Source organism: Malaclemys terrapin, chromosome 4 (assembly GCF_027887155.1).
Source record: "Malaclemys terrapin pileata isolate rMalTer1 chromosome 4, rMalTer1.hap1, whole genome shotgun sequence".
Lineage (NCBI taxonomy): Eukaryota > Metazoa > Chordata > Testudines > Emydidae > Malaclemys > Malaclemys terrapin.
The window spans coordinates 47,350,384-47,370,895 of record NC_071508.1 but is presented as its reverse complement, the minus strand read 5'-3'; the positions used below and the strand labels follow the sequence as shown (position 1 = coordinate 47,370,895).

Below are 20,512 nucleotides of genomic sequence, written 5' to 3'. Positions count from 1 at the left end.
CTACTATAAGGTGGGTGCATAACTGGCTGGATAACCGTACTCAGAGAGTTGTTATTAATGGTTCCCAATCCTGCTGGAAAGGCGTAACGAGTGGGGTACCACAGGGGTCTGCTGTTTTGGGACCGGCTCTGTTCAATATCTTCATCAACGACTTAGATATTGGCATAGAAAGTACGCTTATTAAGTTTGCGGATGATACCAAACTGGGAGGGATTGCAACTACTTTGGAGGACAGGGTCATAATTCAAAATGATCTGGACAAATTGGAGAAATGGTCTGAGTTAAACAGGATGAAGTTTAACAAAGACAAATGCAAAGTGCTCCACTTAGGAAGGAAAAATCAATTTCACACATACAGAATGGGAAAAGACTGTCTAGGAAGGAGTACGGCAGAAAGGGATCTAGGGGTTATAGTGGACCACAAGCTAAATATGAGTCAACAGTGTGATGCTGTTGCAAAAAAGCAAACATGATTCTGGGGTGCATTAACAGGTGTGTTGTGAGCAAGACACGAGAAGTCATTCTTCCGCTCTACTCTGCTCTGGTTAGGCCTCAGCTGGAGTATTGTGTCCAGTTCTGGGCGCCGCATTTTAAAAAAGATGTGGAGAAATTGGAAAGGGTCCAAAGAAGAGCGACAAGAATGATTAAAGGTCTTGAGAACATGACCTATGAAGGAAGGCTGAAAGAACTGGGTTTGTTTAGTTTGGAAAAGAGAAGACTGAGAGGGGACATGATAGCAGTTTTCAGGTATCTAAAAGGGTGTCATAAGGAGGAGGGAGAGAACTTGTTCACCTTAGCCTCTAAGGATAGAACCAGAAACAATGGCTTTAAACTGCAGCAAGGGAGGTCTAGGTTGGACATTAGGAAAAAGTTCCTAACTGTCAGGGTGGTTAAACACTGGAACAAATTGCCTAGGGAGGTTGTGGAATCTCCGTCTCTGGAGATATTTAAGAGTAGGTTAGATAAATGTCTATTAGGGATGGTCTAGGCAGTATTTGGTCCTGCCATGCGGGCAGGGGACTGGACTCGATGACCTCTCGAGGTCCCTTCCAGTCCTATAATCTATGAATCTATGAATCTATGAATCCTACAGGTACTGCTAAGGGAAAAACTTCCGGCACCGGTGCACGTGGCGAGCACGCACACCTACGGTGGAATACACAGGAGCAATCACTCGAAGAAAAAAAAAAACTCTTTCCAAGACAGGCTGGTGCTCAGGTCAGAATTTCCTGGACAGAGGGTGCTGGACAAATACAATGCAGGAGCATAAAAATTGTATTGAAGCACTGAAAACGGAGGGCTTACTGTTTAAACAACCACAGAACCAACCAGACAATGGGGAAAATAAAGCAAGGATATATGAAGAGCTGACACAATTTTAAAGTCACAGAAATTCAGGAGCTCCTTCCCTCACCACAGCCAAGGAGGAAATTACTGGAATTATTTCTACTATATGTGGCATGACATGCAATGGCCAGTAGGGAGCACTGGTTCACATTTACCCTACCAATACTGATGTCAGGAATAAAATATTCTTTGAACTGTGGGAGTTCTGCCAAACTCAGACCAGGAGACAGAGACCCAAGTGCAAGAATCCTGCTGGATGATTGTTTAGATATTTGGCATTTCCACATTAAAAGCTCTTTTAAACATGTTATTTAGACCAAAAAACAACACCCAAACAGAGCAATTTTGTGCTTCTGAGAGGTGTCACACTGAAAGCCTTGGAGGTAGAGGTCTCAGGCAAATTACTGACAATTCACTTACAATGGTGGCATGATGGAAAGACATACATTCAGCAGCTAATATATACAGGAACACTCTGAAATGCTTTTATTACCTTTTGTAATTTTGCTTCTTCATTTTTATCAAAAATTCCACTTGATATCAATACTTCAAGAGTTCCCGTAGCTGTGTTTAGCACAGTTTGGACTGCCTGTTTGGTTTGCACAGCAGAAACAATATCTGGATAATCACGCTGCATTAAACCTAAAATAAATAAGAAATGTTCCAAGTTTTCTACTTAAATATGCTTTCAATGGTAACACATTGAGGGGAAATACTAAATATGCTTGACAAATCAATAAAAGGAAAATTACTTGGTGTAATTCTATTTGTCATAGTCATTTCCTAGTTACTTATATAGAAAAAATCCTTCACCTAAAGTTATAAATCTGCTCTTACTGTGAAGAAGGCTGCAAAAAACAGACTATGACATCCTTCCTCCACATCTATGTTTGAGGCAGATGAGCTTATATATGAAAATCAAACTCCAAAATTATCATTTGGGGAGAAAAATACTTTTTGCTCTAAGTAACAAAATATAAAAGGGAAGTATAAGCATCTGCCTATAGAACAGGAACTGTTGAACAATGAGGAACTGTTCCTCTACGTTACAGGACTGTGTGTATGTATGTATGCATGCACAACTGGTGTTCTCCCATGATTTCAATTCCAACTTTTTGCTAGCTTTGTGATTTTTTATTATTGTTGCGTTGGGATTTTTGTCATATACACCTCTACCCCGATATAACGCTGTCCTCGGGAGCCAAAAAATGTTACCGGGTTATAGGTAAAACCTCGTTATATCGAACTTGCTTTGATCCGCCGGAGCGCACAGCCCGCCCCCCCCCCCCAGCCGCTTTACCGCATTATATCCGAATTCGTGTTGTATCGGGTCACGTTATATCAGGGTAGAGGTGTAGTTGAGATGTCTGTGGACTGACTCAGCAACATGCAACATCAAAGATTTGACATCTACAAGCAAGTAACTCTTAGTTAGCCAGTGAGTCCATCAATGTTAAAACAGTGGAACTACAAAAAACAAAACAAACAAAAAAAACCAACCCAACCCCTACCCCTACCCCCAAAAAAGGTTACTAACCTTTCCATAACTGTTGTTCTTTGAGATGTGTTGCACATGTCCTTTCCACATTAGATGTGTACGCGCCTCAAGCACAATTGCCGGAAATTTTTTCTACAGTGGTACCTGTCCGGTCAGTTCTAGTGCCCTCTGGTGCTGTGTGCTCATGGCACCGGTATCAAGAGACCCGACAACACAGCATCCCCCTCAGTTCCTTCTTGCCGGCCAACTCTGACAGAGGGGTAGGAGGTTGAGTTGTGGGATGGACATGTGCAACATATCTTGAAGAATAACAGTTATGGAAAGGTTACTAACCATTTTTTCTTTTTTGAGTGCTTGAACATGTCCATTCCACATTAGGTGACCCCCCCAAGCGAAGGAAGGAGGTGGGATCAGAGTTCATGGACATGTTGATTGTCGTATGGCTCAGCCAAACCCAGCATCATCCCTGGCCTGCTAGGTGATGGCGTAGTGGGAAGAAAATGTGTGCACTGATGACCAAGTTGCCACTCTGCAAATGTCCTGGATAGGGGCCTGGACCAGGAATGCTGCTGAGGAAGCTTTCACCCTTGTAGAACAGGCAGTCAAGATAACTGGTGACGGAACCTCTGCCTGCTCTTAGCATGTGCAAATGCATGCTGCAGCTCAGAGGATGAGATCCTCTGAGCTGAGATGGGAAGGCCTTTCATCCTGCCAGCTATCGCCACAAAGAGCTGTGTGGATCTATGAAATGGTTTTGTTCTCCCTAGATGGAACACTAGGGCATGTCTAACATCCAGTGTATGGAGGCATTGCTCCTCTCTGTTTGCGTGCAGTTTTGGGAAGAAAACTCTCAGGAAAATTGCCTGATGACTGTGAAACTGGGAAACCACCATCAGGAAGAATGTGGGGTGAGGGCATAGCTGTACCTTGTTCTTAAAGAAGACAGTTCACAGGGGTTCTGATGTAAGGGCCCGAACCTTTGAGACTCTTCTGGCTGAAGTAACAGCCGCCAGAAAGGCCATTTTCCAGGAAAGGTATGACAGGGAGCAGGTCAACAACAGCTCAAATGGAGGGCCCATGAGTTTTGACAAGACCAGGTTTAGGTCCCTTGGGGAAATGGGCTCCCAAATCTGTAAATATAGTCTTTCTAGGCCCTTGAGGAAACTGATGGACATTCTGTGCAGGAAAACTGATGGGCCATCCTGCAGGTGGAATGCTGAAATTGCTGTTAAGTGTAGCTTAACTGATGATATTGCCAGACCTTTCTGTTTCAGATGTAGCAAATATTCCAGAACAGTCTGCAGAGATGATCATGTGAGCGAGAGACCTTGCTGGGAAGTCCAAATGGAAAAACGCTTCCACGTGGCGAGGTATGTAGCTCTGGTAGAGGGCTTCCTGCTATCTAGAAGGACCTAGCGGACTTGCTCTGAATAGACCAAATCTACAGGATTCAGCCAAGGAGCTTACAAGCTTTCAGGTGGTGGTTCAGGTGGAGCATTCAACTGTGGTCCTGTGAGATCAGGTCCAGGAGGGGGGGGAGGGTGGTATTGGAGTCACTACTGATGAAGCATGATACAGCGTGATGAACCAGTGCTACTGATGCAGCGTGATGAATCAGTGCTTACAGGGCCAAGCTGGGACTATGAGAATGACCCACACTTTGTCCCATTTGATCTTCAGCAGGACCTTGTGCACAAGTGGAATGGGAGGGAAAGTGTAGACAAGGTGTTTCATCCAAGGGAGCAAGAAAGCATTCGTGAGCGAACCTGGGCTGTGGCCTCACAGGGAACAAAACTGGTGACATTTCCTCTTGTGACTGCTCTGAGTTCCCTGATGTTCATATGTGATGATAGCTTTTCCTGGGACCAAAGGACATACACTGAACACCGAGTCCAAATAGCGGTGGCTCGGTGGGTACACCAAGGCCAGCCAAGCTTGAAGGGATCTGAGGCATAGCCTCGCATACTGCACTATCTATGTTCATGAGGCCACGTGACCTAGAAGTTTGAGGCAGAAACGAGTCATCGTGATAGGGTGGGCCTTGACCAGCACTATTAATTAAACCATCATCTGAAAGCAGACTTCTGGGAAAAAGGGGTTGGTTTGGGTGGAGTCGAGCACTGCTCCAATAACCTTTATCCTATGCATCAGGGTGACGGTAGACTTCTATTAGTTTATAAGCAGGCCCAGTGCCTGAAAGGTTGACTGAATGAGGTGGACGCTGGCATCCACCTGTGCCTCAAACTGGCCTTTGACTCGAGTCATTGAGATACAGATAGACTTTTACCCCTCGCCAGAATGGAAACATGTCCTCTGGAATGGTGGCCAAAGCATGAAGGGACATACGAATGTTTAGCAAATCTGGCATGTAAATACCTTGTAATGCCGGCTACAAAAGGGCCAGGCGAACACCTGTTCTCACTTTCTGGTGACATTGTAAATAAGAAGCAGGCAGCGTTATCTCCCGTAAATGTAAATAAACTTGTTTGTCTTAGCGACTGGCTGAACGAGAAGTAGGACTGAGTGGACTTGTAGGCTCTAAAGTTTTACAATGTTTTGCTTTTGAATGCAGTTATATAACAAAAAAATCTACATTGTAAATTGCACTTTCACGATAAAGAGATTGCACTACAGTACTTGTATGAGGTGAATTGAAAAATACTATTTTTGTTTATCATTTTTACAGTGCAAATATTTGTAATAAAAAAAATAAGTGAGCACTGTACACTTTGTATTCTGTATTGTAATTGAAATCAATATATTTGAAAATGTAGAAAAACATCCAAAAATATTTAATACATTTCAATTGGGATTCTATTGTTTAACAGTGTGATTAAAATTGTGATTAATCATGATTAATTTTTTCAATGAGAGGAAGAAGCTATGTTGATGGGAGAGCATTTCCCGTTGACATAACGTGGTGGAGATACTGCTTTAAGTCAATGTAAGGTGCATTGACATAACTTATGTAACTTACATAACTTTACTAGAGTAACTTACATCGTCTTACAGCATTAATATAGACAAGGCCTTTGTGATAAACTATTACTTCTGTGACAGACCCAGACCAGTGGGGTACAGGAGTCTGGTAGAGGGCAAATATACTGGTCACTGGATGAGTAGTTTTCTGTTCCCTGAGTGACCAGAGCAAGGGCTGCACTAGAGTAATCAGGAACCTGCTAGAACCAGTTAAGGCAGGCAGGCTAATTAGGACACATGTAGCCAATTAAGAAGAAGCTGCAAGAATCAATTAAGGCAGGCTAATCAGGGCACCTGGGTTTTAAAAGGAGCTCACTTCAGTTTATGGTGCGAGTGTGAGGAGCTGGGAGCAAGAGGTGCAAGGAGCTGAGAGTGAGAGGGTGTGCTGCTGGAGGACTCAGGAGCACAAGCGTTATCAGACACCAGGAGGAAGGTCCTGTGGTGAGAATAAGGAAGGTGTTTGGAGGAGGCCATGGGGAAGTAGCCCAGGGAGTTGTAGCTGTCATGCAGCTGTTACAGGAGGCACTATAGACAGCTGCAATCCACAGGGCCCTGGGCTGGAACCCGGAGCAGAGGGCGGGCCTGGGTTCCCCCCAAACCTCCCAATTGACCTGGACTGTGGGTTCTTCCAGAGGGGAAGGTCTCTGGGCTGTTCCCCAACCCACATGGTGAATCTCTGAGGCAAGAAAATCCGCCAATAAGCGCAGGACCCACCAAGATAGAGGAGGAACTTTGTCACACTTCCCTATGAAAGATATTCAATCTAAGACGTGAATAAATGATAACAAAGAGGGCTTAAAAATCCATTCTCTCAACCAGTTTGCCTGAGCTACAACTATCTGTTTCACCTCTTCACCAAAACCCTTTAGAAAGCTTTGGCTGTTGGGTCTGCACACACGATATCCTAAGGAACTGAATATATAGAGCCAAAGGTACATAAGGAGCCTTGGCTCCAATCTACTTCCTCTGTTCTTTCAGCTATTTCAAAATACAGTACATAGACTGCAAAGAAATGGGGATGGAGGATGAATCATGTAGATCAGGGGTCGGCAACCTTTCAGAAGCGGTGTGCCGAGTCTTCATTTATTCACTCTAATTTAAGGTTTCACGTGCCGGTAATACATTTTAATGTTTTATAGAAGGTCTCTCTCTATAAGTCTATATATTATATAACTAAACTAGTGTTGTATTGTAAAATAAACAAGGTTTTCAAAATGTTTAAGGAGCTTCATTTAAAATGAAATTAAAATGTTGATCTTACGCCGCCGGCCTGCTCAGCCCGCTGCTGGTCTGGGGTTCTGTTCACCTAGGCCGGCAGCGGGCTGAGCAAGGCCTGCGGCCGGGACCCCGGCTGGCAAGGGTCCGGCAGCCAGAACCCCAGACCAGCAGCGGGCTGTGCGGGGCCAGCGGCTGGGACCACAGAACAGCAGTGGACTGAGTGGCTCAGCTCACTGCCGCTCAGGAGTTACATCCACCGGCTCCTGCCAGCTGGGATCCCGGCTGCTGGATCCGCTCAGCCCACTGCCAGTCAGGTCCTGGCCCTCCCCACATAGAGTGGATACTTATCTTCTCCCTGGTTCTGGCCATTCTCTTCCTCTCTCTGCACTGAGCTGAGGGTGGGAGCGCACTGAGCACAGGGCTGGGGATGAAGAGTCAGGCCAGGAGCTAAAATGAGGGAGGGGGCTCAGGGAGGGGCAGGAGGTTCAGGTGTGGGGCACTTAACTGGGCAGCTCCCATTTGATGCGAGGGGTGCAGATGGGAATGTGGGGGAGGTGCAGGAGCTCCCGTTTGGTGCTCCGGGTGGGGGTGGGGATGTGGCGGGTGCATGCGGTATGGAGGGGCTGGGGATGTGGGGGGGTGCAGGTGTCAGGGTGGGGGAGGGCTGGGTATATGTGGGGGTGCCAAAGTCAGGGCTAGGGTTGTGGGGGTGGGATGAAGGAGTCAAGCAGAGGGCTGGGTGTGTCTGAGGGAGGTACAGGGCTCAGGGCAGGAGCCTGGGGGGTGTGCGGGGCTCAGGGCAGAGGGCGGGGGGTGTGCGGGGGTCAGGGCTCAGGGGAGAGGGCTGGGTGACTGCCCCCCCTAAGAACTCCCAACCCCCCTGCTCCTTCCCCTGACTACCCCCACCTGGGACCCCTGCCCCCAACTGCCCCCCAGGACCCCACCCCCTATCTAAGCCTCCCTGTTCCTTGTCCCCTGACTGGACCCTCCTTGCTCCCTGTCCCCTGACTGCCTTGACCCCTATCCACCCCCCGTCACCAGACAGACCCCGGGACTCCCATACCCCAGGACTCCCATGCCCCATCCAACCCCCCCTGCTCCCTGACTGCCCCCTCCAGAGACCCCCCCACCCCTAACCACCCCCCCATCCAACCCACCCTGTTCCCTGTCCCCTGACTGCCCCCACCCCTTATCCAACCCCCCCGGCCCCGGACCTCTTACCATGAGGCTCCACGTAGAGCCAGATATGCTGTTCCGTGGGAGCGCACAGCCCCACCCCTCAGAGCGCTGCGTGTGCGGCGGCAGGGCTCCGGGTGAGCAGGGAGCATCTTTCCCTCCCCGCGGAGCCAAACACTGCCCTGCGGGAGCGCGCAGCCCCAACCCCGAGAGCGCTGTGCGCGGGGCAGCAGGGCTCCGGGGGAGGGGAGAAGGCGGGGGAGGGGCCGGCAGCTTGCTGTGCTCGGCCCGGCGCTCCGGCCCAGGAGTGCAGACCCCGCGGCTTGCCGTGCTGGGAGAGTGAGGCCATTTGCCCACCCCGTGCACACAGCTATGCTTCTGCTCCCTGCCCCCGCGGGGGAAGCGGAGGGCAGAGGAGAGCGGGCCAGGCTGGGCAAGATTTTTAATGGCACGCTGGAGTCCCGGCAGGCTCCAGCGTGCCATTAAAAATTGGCTCGCGTGCCGTCTTTGGCACATGTGCCATAGGTTGCCGACCCCTGATGTAGATCTACGCAGATAGTCATCTTGAAGTTGTTACAGTAACCCTTTTTTCTTTTTCAAGGTTAACTGAGCACATGTGATGGCCAAGTTAGCTACTTTGTCACTAGATTTAGTGACTTTTTGGTTTCCCTAGCTAGAAAATAAGTGTCAAAGTGACCAGTGACAAATCTAGCGACTTTCACTGCCAATTACAGTGACATTCAGAGAAAGAAGTCACCAATATATATAATCACAAAATCATTCACAAGCAGCTCAATAGTGTTAATAAACTCCATCCCAGGCTCTTCTTACTATATTCTTTTGCACACCAAATCAATGTCATTACGTCTCAATTGAGCATGTCCTCAGAATCAATCACATTCCAGGGCTTCTTGGGCTGAGATGATTATAATGGGTAGGAAAGGAAAAGAAGTTTGTGGAGGCTAATTAAATACTTTGCTAAAGCCAGGCACAATTTGGAGAGAGCAGCATATTAGCCAGGGCTAGTTTTTACCCAAATGTGTTCTTTCTCCCTGCTCCGTAGTAGGTAGCACACCCTGTGATGCAGGGAAAGGTGGCTAATGAAGCAGGCTGGGAGAGGGAGGCAGCAGGGGTGCCATTTCAGATTTTGGTAGGTGGGGCAACTTTAACTGTGATTCCAAAGGCTACTTGGGCACCTGAAAACTCTCGATTTTTTGCAGATGATTACTTAGATACACTGCTCCTGTCAGATAATAATTTCTAATTCCTATAGAAAGAAAGAAAATTAAATAAATATTAGACCCACTCAGCTCTAATATTTGTTCTGACATCTTTTGTCAATTCACTTAAGGGACACTGGTTAGGCTTAAAAAATTAATGTATATTCTTACTTGGTTACTAATTCTTGAACACAACAATTGAAACAACTGTAGAAAAACCTAGATTACTTTCTATCACTTTTTTGCAGTTCAACAAGCTTGGAATAGATGATTTAACTTCTGGAAACATCCTATTAGGGCAAGGCCCTGTGAGTTTATACTGCGCCTGCCTGGGGCTTTAGGGGGGTTTCCACACTACAAACAATAAACTAGAAAATGACTTTAAACAGGAGTGAAACTGACACTTTCAAGTCACTTTCATAGTATTGCCAACCCCAAATGTTCAAAAATCAGGAATCGGGTTCACCAAAAATCATGAGATTGGCTTTAAAATAATGAGATTATGTAAAAATAATAGATTTGGTGTTTTTTTATTTACATTCTGCTTTTTGAGCCTTTAAGGTGCACTGGGGTCACATTTTGAAGCTTTCTCCACAGCCACAAGGGCTAGAAACTTCATTTTTCTTTAAGAATGAAGGCTGAAATCATCACATATCCACTTGATTCCAGGAGCTGGGGCTTTAAGGAAAACAATAATTACCATGAGACTCATGACAAAATCATGAGAGTTGGCAACACTGCTTTCATTTCTGTTTAAAGGCTAGTTACTTTCCAGAAGGCTCTTAAACACAACACTACAGTGATTGAGTTGCAGTTTTCACAGGAGAATATTTTAAATCAAACACCAAGAAAATTCCAGATTTTAAAGTTGGGTAAAATTGAGACTTCTGAGGTATATCAGGGCCACTGCAGGCAGGAAACGAAAATAAACAGGCACAGGAGCTCTGGGCAGCTCTTCCTCTTGAAAGAAAGCTGGAGGGTCAAATCTTCTAGTCCTTAATCAAGTAAAACGTCTATTGCCATCAGGACCGCCACTCATAGATATAAACATCACAGTGAACATGTGATAACATGTGTGGTCAATAACTATACACTTCAAACTTAAATATCTGAGCCATCTTATCCAGAGATACACATCTTATATGCATTGGCTCAGGGACTATATTTTCTGGCATATTCTGAACAGTGCTGAGCGCACAGACTGTGCCCACTGAATAATACAAATCATGACAATAACGGTTGACTTTATGGACTCTGTGGATGCAATTTCTGTTCTTGGTCTGAATACAGCTGAAACCCTAAAAATTTGATATATAATCACATCTGATACTCATATGACACTTTCTCATTCCTTCCTTTTTCAAACTCAGAACAAAAAATGACAAAACAAAATGGTTTTCAGTTAAAACCTAAATTGCACTGCAGACATTGCTGTACAATTCAGCCTGAGGCAGAACCTGCTATCTATTGGTGGTTAAGCGTTCTCCTCTCATCTGACTCTCATTCTCTTTCTTCATCCTTCCTAACCTCTGTGCTGCTTTTGATACTATCAACTAGGACATCATTCCCAATCATCTGGGACTAATTGCTGGAGTCTCGAGAAGTGGCCTTCTATGTTTTGGTCCCATCCATTGGAGGCCTCTTTTGCAGCATGCAGCAGAGAGAAAGGCTGGTCCAGTGGATAGGGAGCTAGCCCTGAGAGATCTGGGTTCTACTCCCCCCTCCTCATGGACTTCCTGTATGACCTCAGGTCAGTGCCTTAGGGACAGAGTTTCAAAGGTTTTTAGGCATTCCTGGCCCCAGGGACACAAGCTGGGAGAAGAACAGGAGTACTTGTGGCACCTTAGAGACTAACAAATTTATTTGAGCATAAGCTTTTGTGGGCTACAGCTCACTTCATCGGATGCATAGAATGGAACACACAGAAAGAAGATATTTATACATACAGAGAACATGAAAAGGTGGGAGTAGCCATACCAACTGTAAGAGGCCAATCAATTGAGATGAGCTATCATCAGCAGGAGAGAGAGAAAAAAAACCTTTGAAGTGATAATCGAGATGACCCATAGAAGGTGTGAGGATATTTTAACATGGGGAAATAGATTCAATTAGTGTCATGACCCAACCATTCCCAGTCTTTGTTCAAACCTAAGTTAATTGTATCTAATTTGCATATTAATTCAAGTTCAGCAGTCTCTCTTTGGAGTTTGTTTTTGAAGGTTTTTTGTTGCAAAATGCCACCTTCAAGTCTGTCACTGAGTGGTTAGAGAGGTTGAAGTGTTCTCCCACTGGTTTTTGAATGTTATGATTCCTGATGTCAGATTTGTGTTCATTTATTCTTTTGCATAGAGACTGTCTGGTTTGGCCAATGTATATGGCAGAGGGGCATTGCTGGCACATGATGGCATATATTACATTGGTAGATGTGCAGGTGAACGAGGCCCTGATGGTGTGGCTGATGTGATTAGGTCCTATGATGGTGTCACTTGAATAGATATGTGGACAGAGTTGACATCAGGCTTTGTTGCAAGGATAGGTTCCTGGGTTAGTGTTTATGTTGTATGGTGTGCGATTGCTAGTGAGTATTTGCTTCAGGTTGGGGAGCTGTCTGTAAGCAAGGACTGGTCTGTCTCTCAAGATCAGTGAGAGTGAGGGATCATCTTTCAGGATAGGTTGTAGATCTTTGATGATGCACTGGAGAGGTTTTAGTTGGGGGCTGAAGGTGACGGCTAGTGGCGTTCTGTTAATTTATTTGTTGGGCCTGTCCTGTAGTAGGGGACTTTTGGGTACTCTTCTGGCTCTGTCAATCTGTTTTTTTTTTCACTTCAGCAGGTGGGTATTGTAGTTTTAAGAATGCTTAATAGAGATCTTGTAGGTGTTTGTCTCTGTCTGAGGGATTGGAGCAAATGCGGTTGTATCTTAGAGCTTGGCTGCAGACAATGGATCGTGTGGTGTGTCCTGGATGGAAGCTGGAGGCATGTAGGTAAGTATAGAGGTCAGTAGGTTTCTGGTATAGGGTGGTGTTTATGTGACCATCAATTATTAGCACAGTAGTGTCTAGGAAATGGACCGCTTATGTGGATTGGTCTAGGCTGAGGTTGATGGTGGGATGGAAATTATTGAAATCATGGTGGAATTCCTCGAGGGCTTCTTTTCCATGGGTCCAGATGATGAAGATGTCATCAATGTAGTGCAAGTAGAGTAGGGGTGTTAGGGGACAAGAGCTAAGGAAGCGTTCTAAGTCAGCCATAAAAATGTTGGCATACTGTGGGGCCATGCGGGTACCCATAGCAGTGCCGCTGACTTGAAGATATATATTGTCCCCAAATGTGAAATAGTTGTGGGTGAGGACAAAGTCACAAAGTTCAGCCACCAGGTTAGCCGTGATATTATCGGGGATACTGTTCCTGATGGCTTGTGGTCCATCTTTGTGTGGAATGTTGGTGCAGAGGGCTTCTACGTCCATAGTGGCCAGGATGGTGTTTTCTGGAAGTTCACCGATGGATTGTAGTTTCCTGAGGAAGTCAGTGGTCTCTCAAAGGTAGCTGGGAGTGCTGGTAGCGTAGGGCCTGAGGAGGGAGTCCACATAGCCAGACAATCCTGCTGTTAGGGTTCCAATGCTTGAGATGATGGGGCACCCAGGATTTCCAGGTTTATGGATCTTGGGTAGCAAATAGAATACCCCTGGTTGGGGTTCTAGGCATGTGTCTGTAAAGATCTGTTCCTGTGCTTTTTCAGGGAGTTTCTTGAGCAGATGGTGTAGTTTCTTTTGGTAATTATCAGTGGGATCAGAGGATAATGGCCTGTAGAATGTGGAGTTAGAGAGCTGCCTTAGCAGCCTCTTGTTCATATTCCAACTTATTCATGATGACGACAGCACCTCCTTTGTCAGTCTTTTTGATTATGATGTCAGAGTTGATGCTGAGGCTGTTGATGGCGTTGTGTTCAGCACGGCTGAGGTTACGGGGCAAGTGATGCTGTTTTTCCACAATTTCAGCCCGTGCACGTCAACGGAAGCAATCTATGTAGAAGTCCAGTCTGTTGTTTCGACCTATTTCCCCATATTAAAATATCCTCACACCTTCTATGGGTCATCTTGATTATCACTTCAAAGGTTTTTTTCTCTCTCTCTCTCTCCTGCTGATGATAGCTCATCTCAATTGATTGGCCTCTTACAGTTGGTATGGCTACTCCCACCTTTTCATGTTCTCTGTATGTATAAATATCTTCTTTCTGTGTGTTCCATTCTATGCATCCGATGAAGTGGGCTGTAGCCCACAAAAGCTTATGCTCAAATAAATTTTAGTCTCTAAGGTGCCACAAGTACTTCTGTTCTTTTTGCAGATACAGACTAACACAGCTGCTACTCTGAAATCTGGGAGAAGCACCTCTCTGCAGAACTCACATTCCACACTAATGCTGAGCAGTTAAGAGCTCCGCCTGGGAGCCCACCAACTGTATGAAACTCAGGGGGGATGTAGTCCCCCCTGCCCTACCTAATTGGCACCCTTGGGAGGCAGGTTAGCTAGCAAGAAGAGCTGCAGGGATGGAAGGTGGAGTGGTATGAGATAGGGCCATAGCAGGAGGAAATGGGCCTCCAGGGATGAAGCCCTTACTACAGATATCAAAGGTGGAGCTAGCTTGATTTCGGTTCCCCTTTACTCCCCTTCACCTGGCTTGGCCTGGGCTTAGATGCCCAGCTGTTATCAGAAATGAAACCCCGGAAACGGGGGGGAAGGGGTCCGGCTAGTGGATTTTTGTTTTTAAATCTACTTTCTTGGTTCCCTGCAGCGCCGAGCTCAGGTCAGGAGAATGCCCTTTTCCTCTGATTCTGGGCTTTCCCTTTCACTCACCTGTTGGCTCAAACCCACGCTGGCAAGAAAGGGAGGCTCAGCTGAAGTTAACCAACCCCAGCCAACCTGGGCTGCAGTGTACAGAACACTCTTCCCAATGAGCAGCTTGCGCCCTCCTGATGATGACAGTTTGATAGGGTCAGGCCAGATGACTACAGGAGAGTGATCGAAGGTAGATATATTAGCCCCAGATTAAGCAGGTCCCTTTTCCTGAGTAAGATAATGGGCTGTTCCAGAACAATCAAGAAGTTGCTGGAACCAATTATGGCAGGCAGGCTAATTAGGACATCTGGAGCCAATTAAGAAGCTGCTAGAATCAGTTAGGACAGGCAGGCTAATCAGGGCACCTAGTTTAAAAAGGACCTCACTTCAGTTTGTGGTGTGTGTGTGAGGAGCTGGGAACAAGAGGTGCGCAAGGAGCTGAGAGTGAGAAGGCATACTGCTGGAGGACTGAGGAGTACAAGCGTCATCAGACTTCAGGAGGATGGTCCTGTGGTGAGGATAAAGAAGGTGTTGTGAGGAGGCCATGGGGAAGTAGCCCAGGGAGTTGTAGCTGTCACGCAGCTGTTACAGGAGATGCTGTAGACTGCTGCAATCCATAGGGCCCTGGGCTGGAACCCGGAGTAGAGGGTGGGCCCAGGTTTCCCCGATTCCCCCAACTTCCTATTGAATATAAGAGGAGTTGACCTGGACTGAAGGTCCCACCAGAGGGGAAGGTCTCTGGGCTGTCTCCGACCCACTAGGTGAGTCAGCAGAGACTGTGTGGATTGTTCTCCTCCTTTTACCCACGCTGGCCGGTGCTGAGGTTACCTGAGTGAATGGCAGGTTTGAGCCACTGGCAAAAGTGGCCAACTGAGGGCTGCCGTGAATCTCTGAGGTGAGCAACAGGGCCGTACCTAGCTATTCTGGGGCCCTACACAGCCCCTCCACGAGGAAGGGGGGACAGGCCACCCGCAGGTCTGTCACTGAATGACCAGACAGGTTAAAGTGTTCTCCCACTGGTTTTTGAGTATTTTGATTCCTGATGTCAGATTTGTGTCCATTAATTCTTTTGCGTAGAGACTGTCCGGTTTGGCCAATGTACATGGCAGAGGGGCATTGCTGGCACATGATGGCATATATCACATTGGTAGATGTGCAGGTGAACGAGCCCCTGATGGTATGGCTGATGTGATTAGGTCCTATGATGATGTCACTTGAATAGATATGTGGACAGAGTTGGCACAAGTGCCACAAGTACTCCTGTGCGGGTGGCTATATTACAACAGAAAAACTTCAAAAACAGACTCCAAAGAGAGACTGCAGAGCTAGAATTGATATGCAAACTAGACACAATCAACTCCGGTTTGAATAAGGACTGGGAATGGCTGAGCCATTACAAACGTTGACTCTATCTCCCCTTGTAAGTACTCTCACACTTCTTATCACACTGTCTGTACTCGGCTAGCTTGATTATCACTTCAAAAGTTTTTTTTCTCTTAATTAATTGGCCTCTCAGAGTTGGTAAGACAACTCCCACCTGTTTATGCTCTCTGTATGTGTGTATATATATCTCCTCATTATATGTTCCATTCTATATGCATCCGAAGAAGTGGGCTGTAGTCCACGAAAGCTTATGCTCTAATAAATTTGTTAGTCTCTAAGGTGCCACAAGTACTCCTGTTCTTCTTTTTGACCTCAATAAGGTAGCTTTCCTTGCTGATCCCTCCCATCTTCCACTCCTTGTAGGCTTTCTGTTTTTTCTTAATCACCTCTCTGAGATGCTTGCTCATCCAGCTTGGTCTACAACTCCTGTCTATGAGTTTTTTCCCCTACTCACCACTGTGTATGTATGTGTGTATCTATCTATCTATATAAAATTCTCTGTTGAATTCCCTGGAAATTTTGTTCAGTGACATTTTTGACTTCTTTTGCGTGCTTAAACAGCTACATCTAGTGACTTTTTCAGGGTTTGTCTGGTGACCTCCTGCTATGTGGAGTTGGCACACTGACTATAAGATTATCTCCATTTTACATACCTAGCTCTTTCATAGCATCTTGTTTATTCTTTTCCATAATTTTATTTATTTCCTGTAAGATAAAGGAAAATGCAATTTCTATTAGGAAAAATACATACACCTTTGTGAGTTCATATTTTAAATTCATTTTAGTACAAATATTGCTGAAGTCCATTAAATATAGGGGGTTAGCAGTGAGTGAGTTATGGTTAGAATGACATTAAGCCATAACCCATGTTGTAGAAGGGCCAGGCTGCTGTGGGAATACTTAAGAGGAGGTCTGGTTGACTACGAATACTGGAGGTCTGCCAGATGGAGCAGCAGCTCCATCACCCTTTGAAAAGGTGCAGTATGCACGTCATGTATCAGCTCTGCTAGAGTTTGTTTTTAATCATTCTGACATCTTTATTTTATCTATTTTAACTTCCTGTTATCCATTTAAATCTATAACTTTTTAAAGAATATAAATTAAAATCTTCAAAGCACACATTTTAACCATTTCATATACTTTCTATTATTTTCCCTCACCTTAGAAATTGTCTCATAACCAAAAATCTGTTCAATTAAATATTCTGTATCTTCTTCACCTTGCAGATAACCCTTAACAATATCATATCTAAAGGTTAGCTGTTTGTTTATTTGTTTTTCCAATAGGTTTATCAGTCTTGATATCACAAGCTGAAATAAATAATAATGAAATAAGTCAAATCTGCAAACAAAATACATTATTTAATAAAAATGTCAACTTTTTTAATAGGAATTCTTATACAGATAAATACACTTCACTTGTATGTTTATATTTCATTTAACTTTGATTTATGTAAATACTACAACAGAGTGTCTGTCCAGATCAGAGGTGGGCAAACTACAGCCCACGGGTCTCTCCCCTGCTGTCCCCTCTCTCCTGAAGCCTTAGCTCGCCGTGCCGACAGCGGTCTGGGCGGCGGGGCTGCAAGCTCCTGCTTCTCTGAGCTGCATGGTAAGTGAGCGGGGGGTTTGGATAAGGGGCAAGAGGTCCTGGGGGCAGTCAGGGGACAGGCAGCAGGGGACGGTAGAATGGGGCAGAGGTTCTGGGGGGGGGGGGCGGTCAGTGGACAGGGAACAGGAGGGGTTGGATAGGCGTGGGATTCCTGGGGGCCTGTCAGGGGGCGGGGGTGTGGATAGGCATCTGGGTGGTCAGGGGACAAGGAGCAGGGGGGGTTGGATGGGTCAGGGGTTCTGAGGGGGGCAGGAAGTGGAAGGGTGTGGATAGGGGGCAGGGGCCAGGCTGTTTGGAGAGGCACAGCCTTCCCTACCTGGCCCTCCATACAGTTTCGGAACCCCGATGTGGCCCTCAGGCCAAAAGGTTTGCCTACCCCTGGTCCAGATGCTCGATGTGCTCTTAACATAACTTAGAAGTTCAGCAGTACAATTTAATATAACTTATGTTAGTCCTCCAGAAAAACAAGGTTGCCACTGTTTAGTGAAACATCCTCTTTATAAAATATCTTGTAAATCTTATACTTATTTTTTATGCTGGGGTGGAGTAGGAGTAGAGAAAAGAAATAGTTTAGCCACTATAGTTAAAGTGAATTCCAAGGAGGAAAACACCAACTAAATCAATTAAAGACTATCAGTGCTGTGAGTAAAAATTCTTTGATTGTTGCCTGCCAACTAAATAAACAGCTTCCTCTTGAGCTTCCTGTTTTAGAATCAATAAGTGATTATTTGCTATGTTAGCAGCAATATTGGGGTAAAACCATCCGGTTAACTGTCATTATTTTCAACCTTAGAATTTGTAATAGTTTTTTTATTTTAGTCTTGAATGTTTACTTTTAATAAAATTCATAAAGCACAGAATCATTTTTCCTTTAATTAGCAATTTGGGTCAGAACCCTCCAGAACCTAGGTGAATCAGTCAATCCACCTATGAGCCTAGATAGCTTTCCTTAAATTAAACCCTTTGGTTTTGACAATAGCTCACTGCACTAAGTGTAGGAAAAAATGGTTACCCACCTTTCATAACTGTTGTTCTTCGAGATGTGTTGCTCATGTCCATTCCATTCTAGTTCATGTGCACGGAGGTCGGAGACTTTTGCCTTAGCGGTTTCCATAGGGCCGATGTGGCGCCCTCTGGGGTGACTTGCTCACGCTGCGGTATATCAGGTGCTGCCGGCCCTACGCCCTCTCTGTTCCTTATTGCTGACAACTCCAACAGAGGGGTAGGAGGGCAGGTAATGGCCGAACTAGGGTTGATGAGGCCACGCTGGGACTATGAGGATGATCGTTGCTTTGTCTTGCTTCACCTTGAGCAGGACTCTGTGGATTAATGGCACTGGCAGGAAGGCGTACATCAGAGCTCCTGAACATAGAATCATGAAGGCGTCTGAAAGGGAGCCCTTGTCCCTGCCCTGCAGAGAATAGAACACGTGGCACTTTCTGTTCTGCCTGGATACAAACAGGTCCACCTGGGGAGTCCCCCACCTATGGAAGATTAGGCTGACCACCGGATGGAGCAACCATTCATGGCGAGACAAGATGATCCTGCTGAGGTGATCTGCTAGGATGTTCTTGGCTCCGGGCAGGTGGATAGCTACCAGGTGAATGGCATATCGCACACAAAAATCCCAGAGGCTGAGCGCTTCCTGACAAAGGGCTGAAGACCTGGCGCCGCCCTGCCTGTTGATGTAATATATCGCAGCAGTATTTTCTGTGAGGACCTGCACCACCTTGCCTTTCAGGTGGGGCAAGAAGGCCTGGCAGGCTAGGCGAACTGCTTTGAGCTCCCTGACACTGATATGAAGGGAGAGATTGTTGTGGAGCCAGTGGCCCTGGGTGCTGAGCTAACGCCCCGATGGGCTCCCCAACCCAGATCCGACACATCCGAGACCAGGATGATCGACGGAGACAGGATTGCAAAGGGGACTCCCTGAAGCACTGACCTGGTATCCAGACACCAATCCAGAGACAGGAGGACATGGTTCAACACTGTGACCACATGGTCCAGGGTGTGCCTGATGGGGGTGTAGACCGAGGCTAGCTACACTTGCAGAGGCCGCAGATGAAGACGAGCATAGCTAACCACATATGTGCACATGGTCATGTGGCCCATCATTCGCAGGCACACGTGGGCCATAGTGAGTGGGTGGCTCTTTATTTGGGGGATTAAGCTTGACATGGCCTGAAAACATGCTTCCGGAAGGAAGGCCCTGGCCCAGGTGGAGTCAAGGACCGCTCCGATAAACTCTATCCTTTGGACTGGCGTTAACATGGACTTTTCTGTGTTTATCAATAGACCCGGGTTGCTGCAGGTGGACAGCACCAGATCAAGGCTCTTGCGCACCTTCCCCATAGACCTGCCCTTGATGAGCCACTCGTTGAGATACGGGAAGATCGGGACCCCTCGACTTCTCAGCGCCATGCATTTCGTGAACACCCTGGGGGCCGAAGACAGGCCACAGGGTAGCAAAGTGAAATGGAAGTGGCACTCGACCACTATGAAATGCAGGAAATGCCTGTGCCACAGGAATATGGAGACATGAAAGCCAGCGTCCTTTAAGTTGAGAGCGGCATACCAGTCCCCCGGATCCAGGGATGGGATGATGGAGACCATGCAGAACTTGAACTTCTTGAGAGACTTGTTGAGGCCAACCAGGTCCAGAATGCGTCTTAGACACGCCCCCCCCCCTTTGCCTTCGGGATTAGGAAGTAGCGGGAGTAGAATCCTCTTCCTTACATATCTCGAGGAACTTCCTCCACAGCCTCCAAGACCAGGAGATTTTCGACCTCCTGAACGAGGAGTTGCTTGTGAGAAGGGTCCCTGAAGAGGGATGGGGAAGGTGTGTGTGTGTGTGGGGGGAGGGGCGTGGTAGAGGGAGGGGTGGCCAAAAATTGCGGAGTATAGCCCCGAGCTACTATGTCCAGGAACCAATGGTCTGATGTAATCCGCGACCAGGCCGAGAGGTAGGGAAAAAGGCAGCTGAGGAAAAGGCGGGAAGGATCCAGGCAGTTGGCTGGTGCATTGCTCCCGAGCACACCCTCAAAATGAGCACGTCTGGCCCCCTTGGTGCTTCACGAGGCAAGGCTGCGCAGCAGATCGGGATGACAAATGATGATAGCGACTAAACCCTACATCCCTTTTCCTTGCAGGTGCCTGCCGAGGCTGCCACTGTCGAGGTGGCGGAGGAGGCTGGAACGGCTGTCTCAATGCCTGAGGAATATGCATCCCCAGAGAGTTGCCTGCAT

The 20,512-nt window shown here is 46.6% G+C and overlaps 1 protein-coding gene across 1 annotated transcript in view; it reads right to left on the bottom strand.

Annotated features, from left to right (window-relative positions):
- LOC128836127 (sodium/hydrogen exchanger 10-like) overlaps positions 1-20,512 on the bottom strand; it is a 239,766-nt gene that overhangs the window by 76,174 nt on the left and 143,080 nt on the right. The window contains exons 17-19 of the mRNA XM_054026143.1: positions 16,817-16,966; positions 16,310-16,361; positions 1,841-1,989 (exon numbers count right to left, since the gene is read on the bottom strand). Of these exons, the coding sequence (XP_053882118.1) occupies positions 1,841-1,989; positions 16,310-16,361; positions 16,817-16,966 (351 nt within the window). The remainder of the gene's footprint in view (positions 1-1,840; positions 1,990-16,309; positions 16,362-16,816; positions 16,967-20,512) is intronic.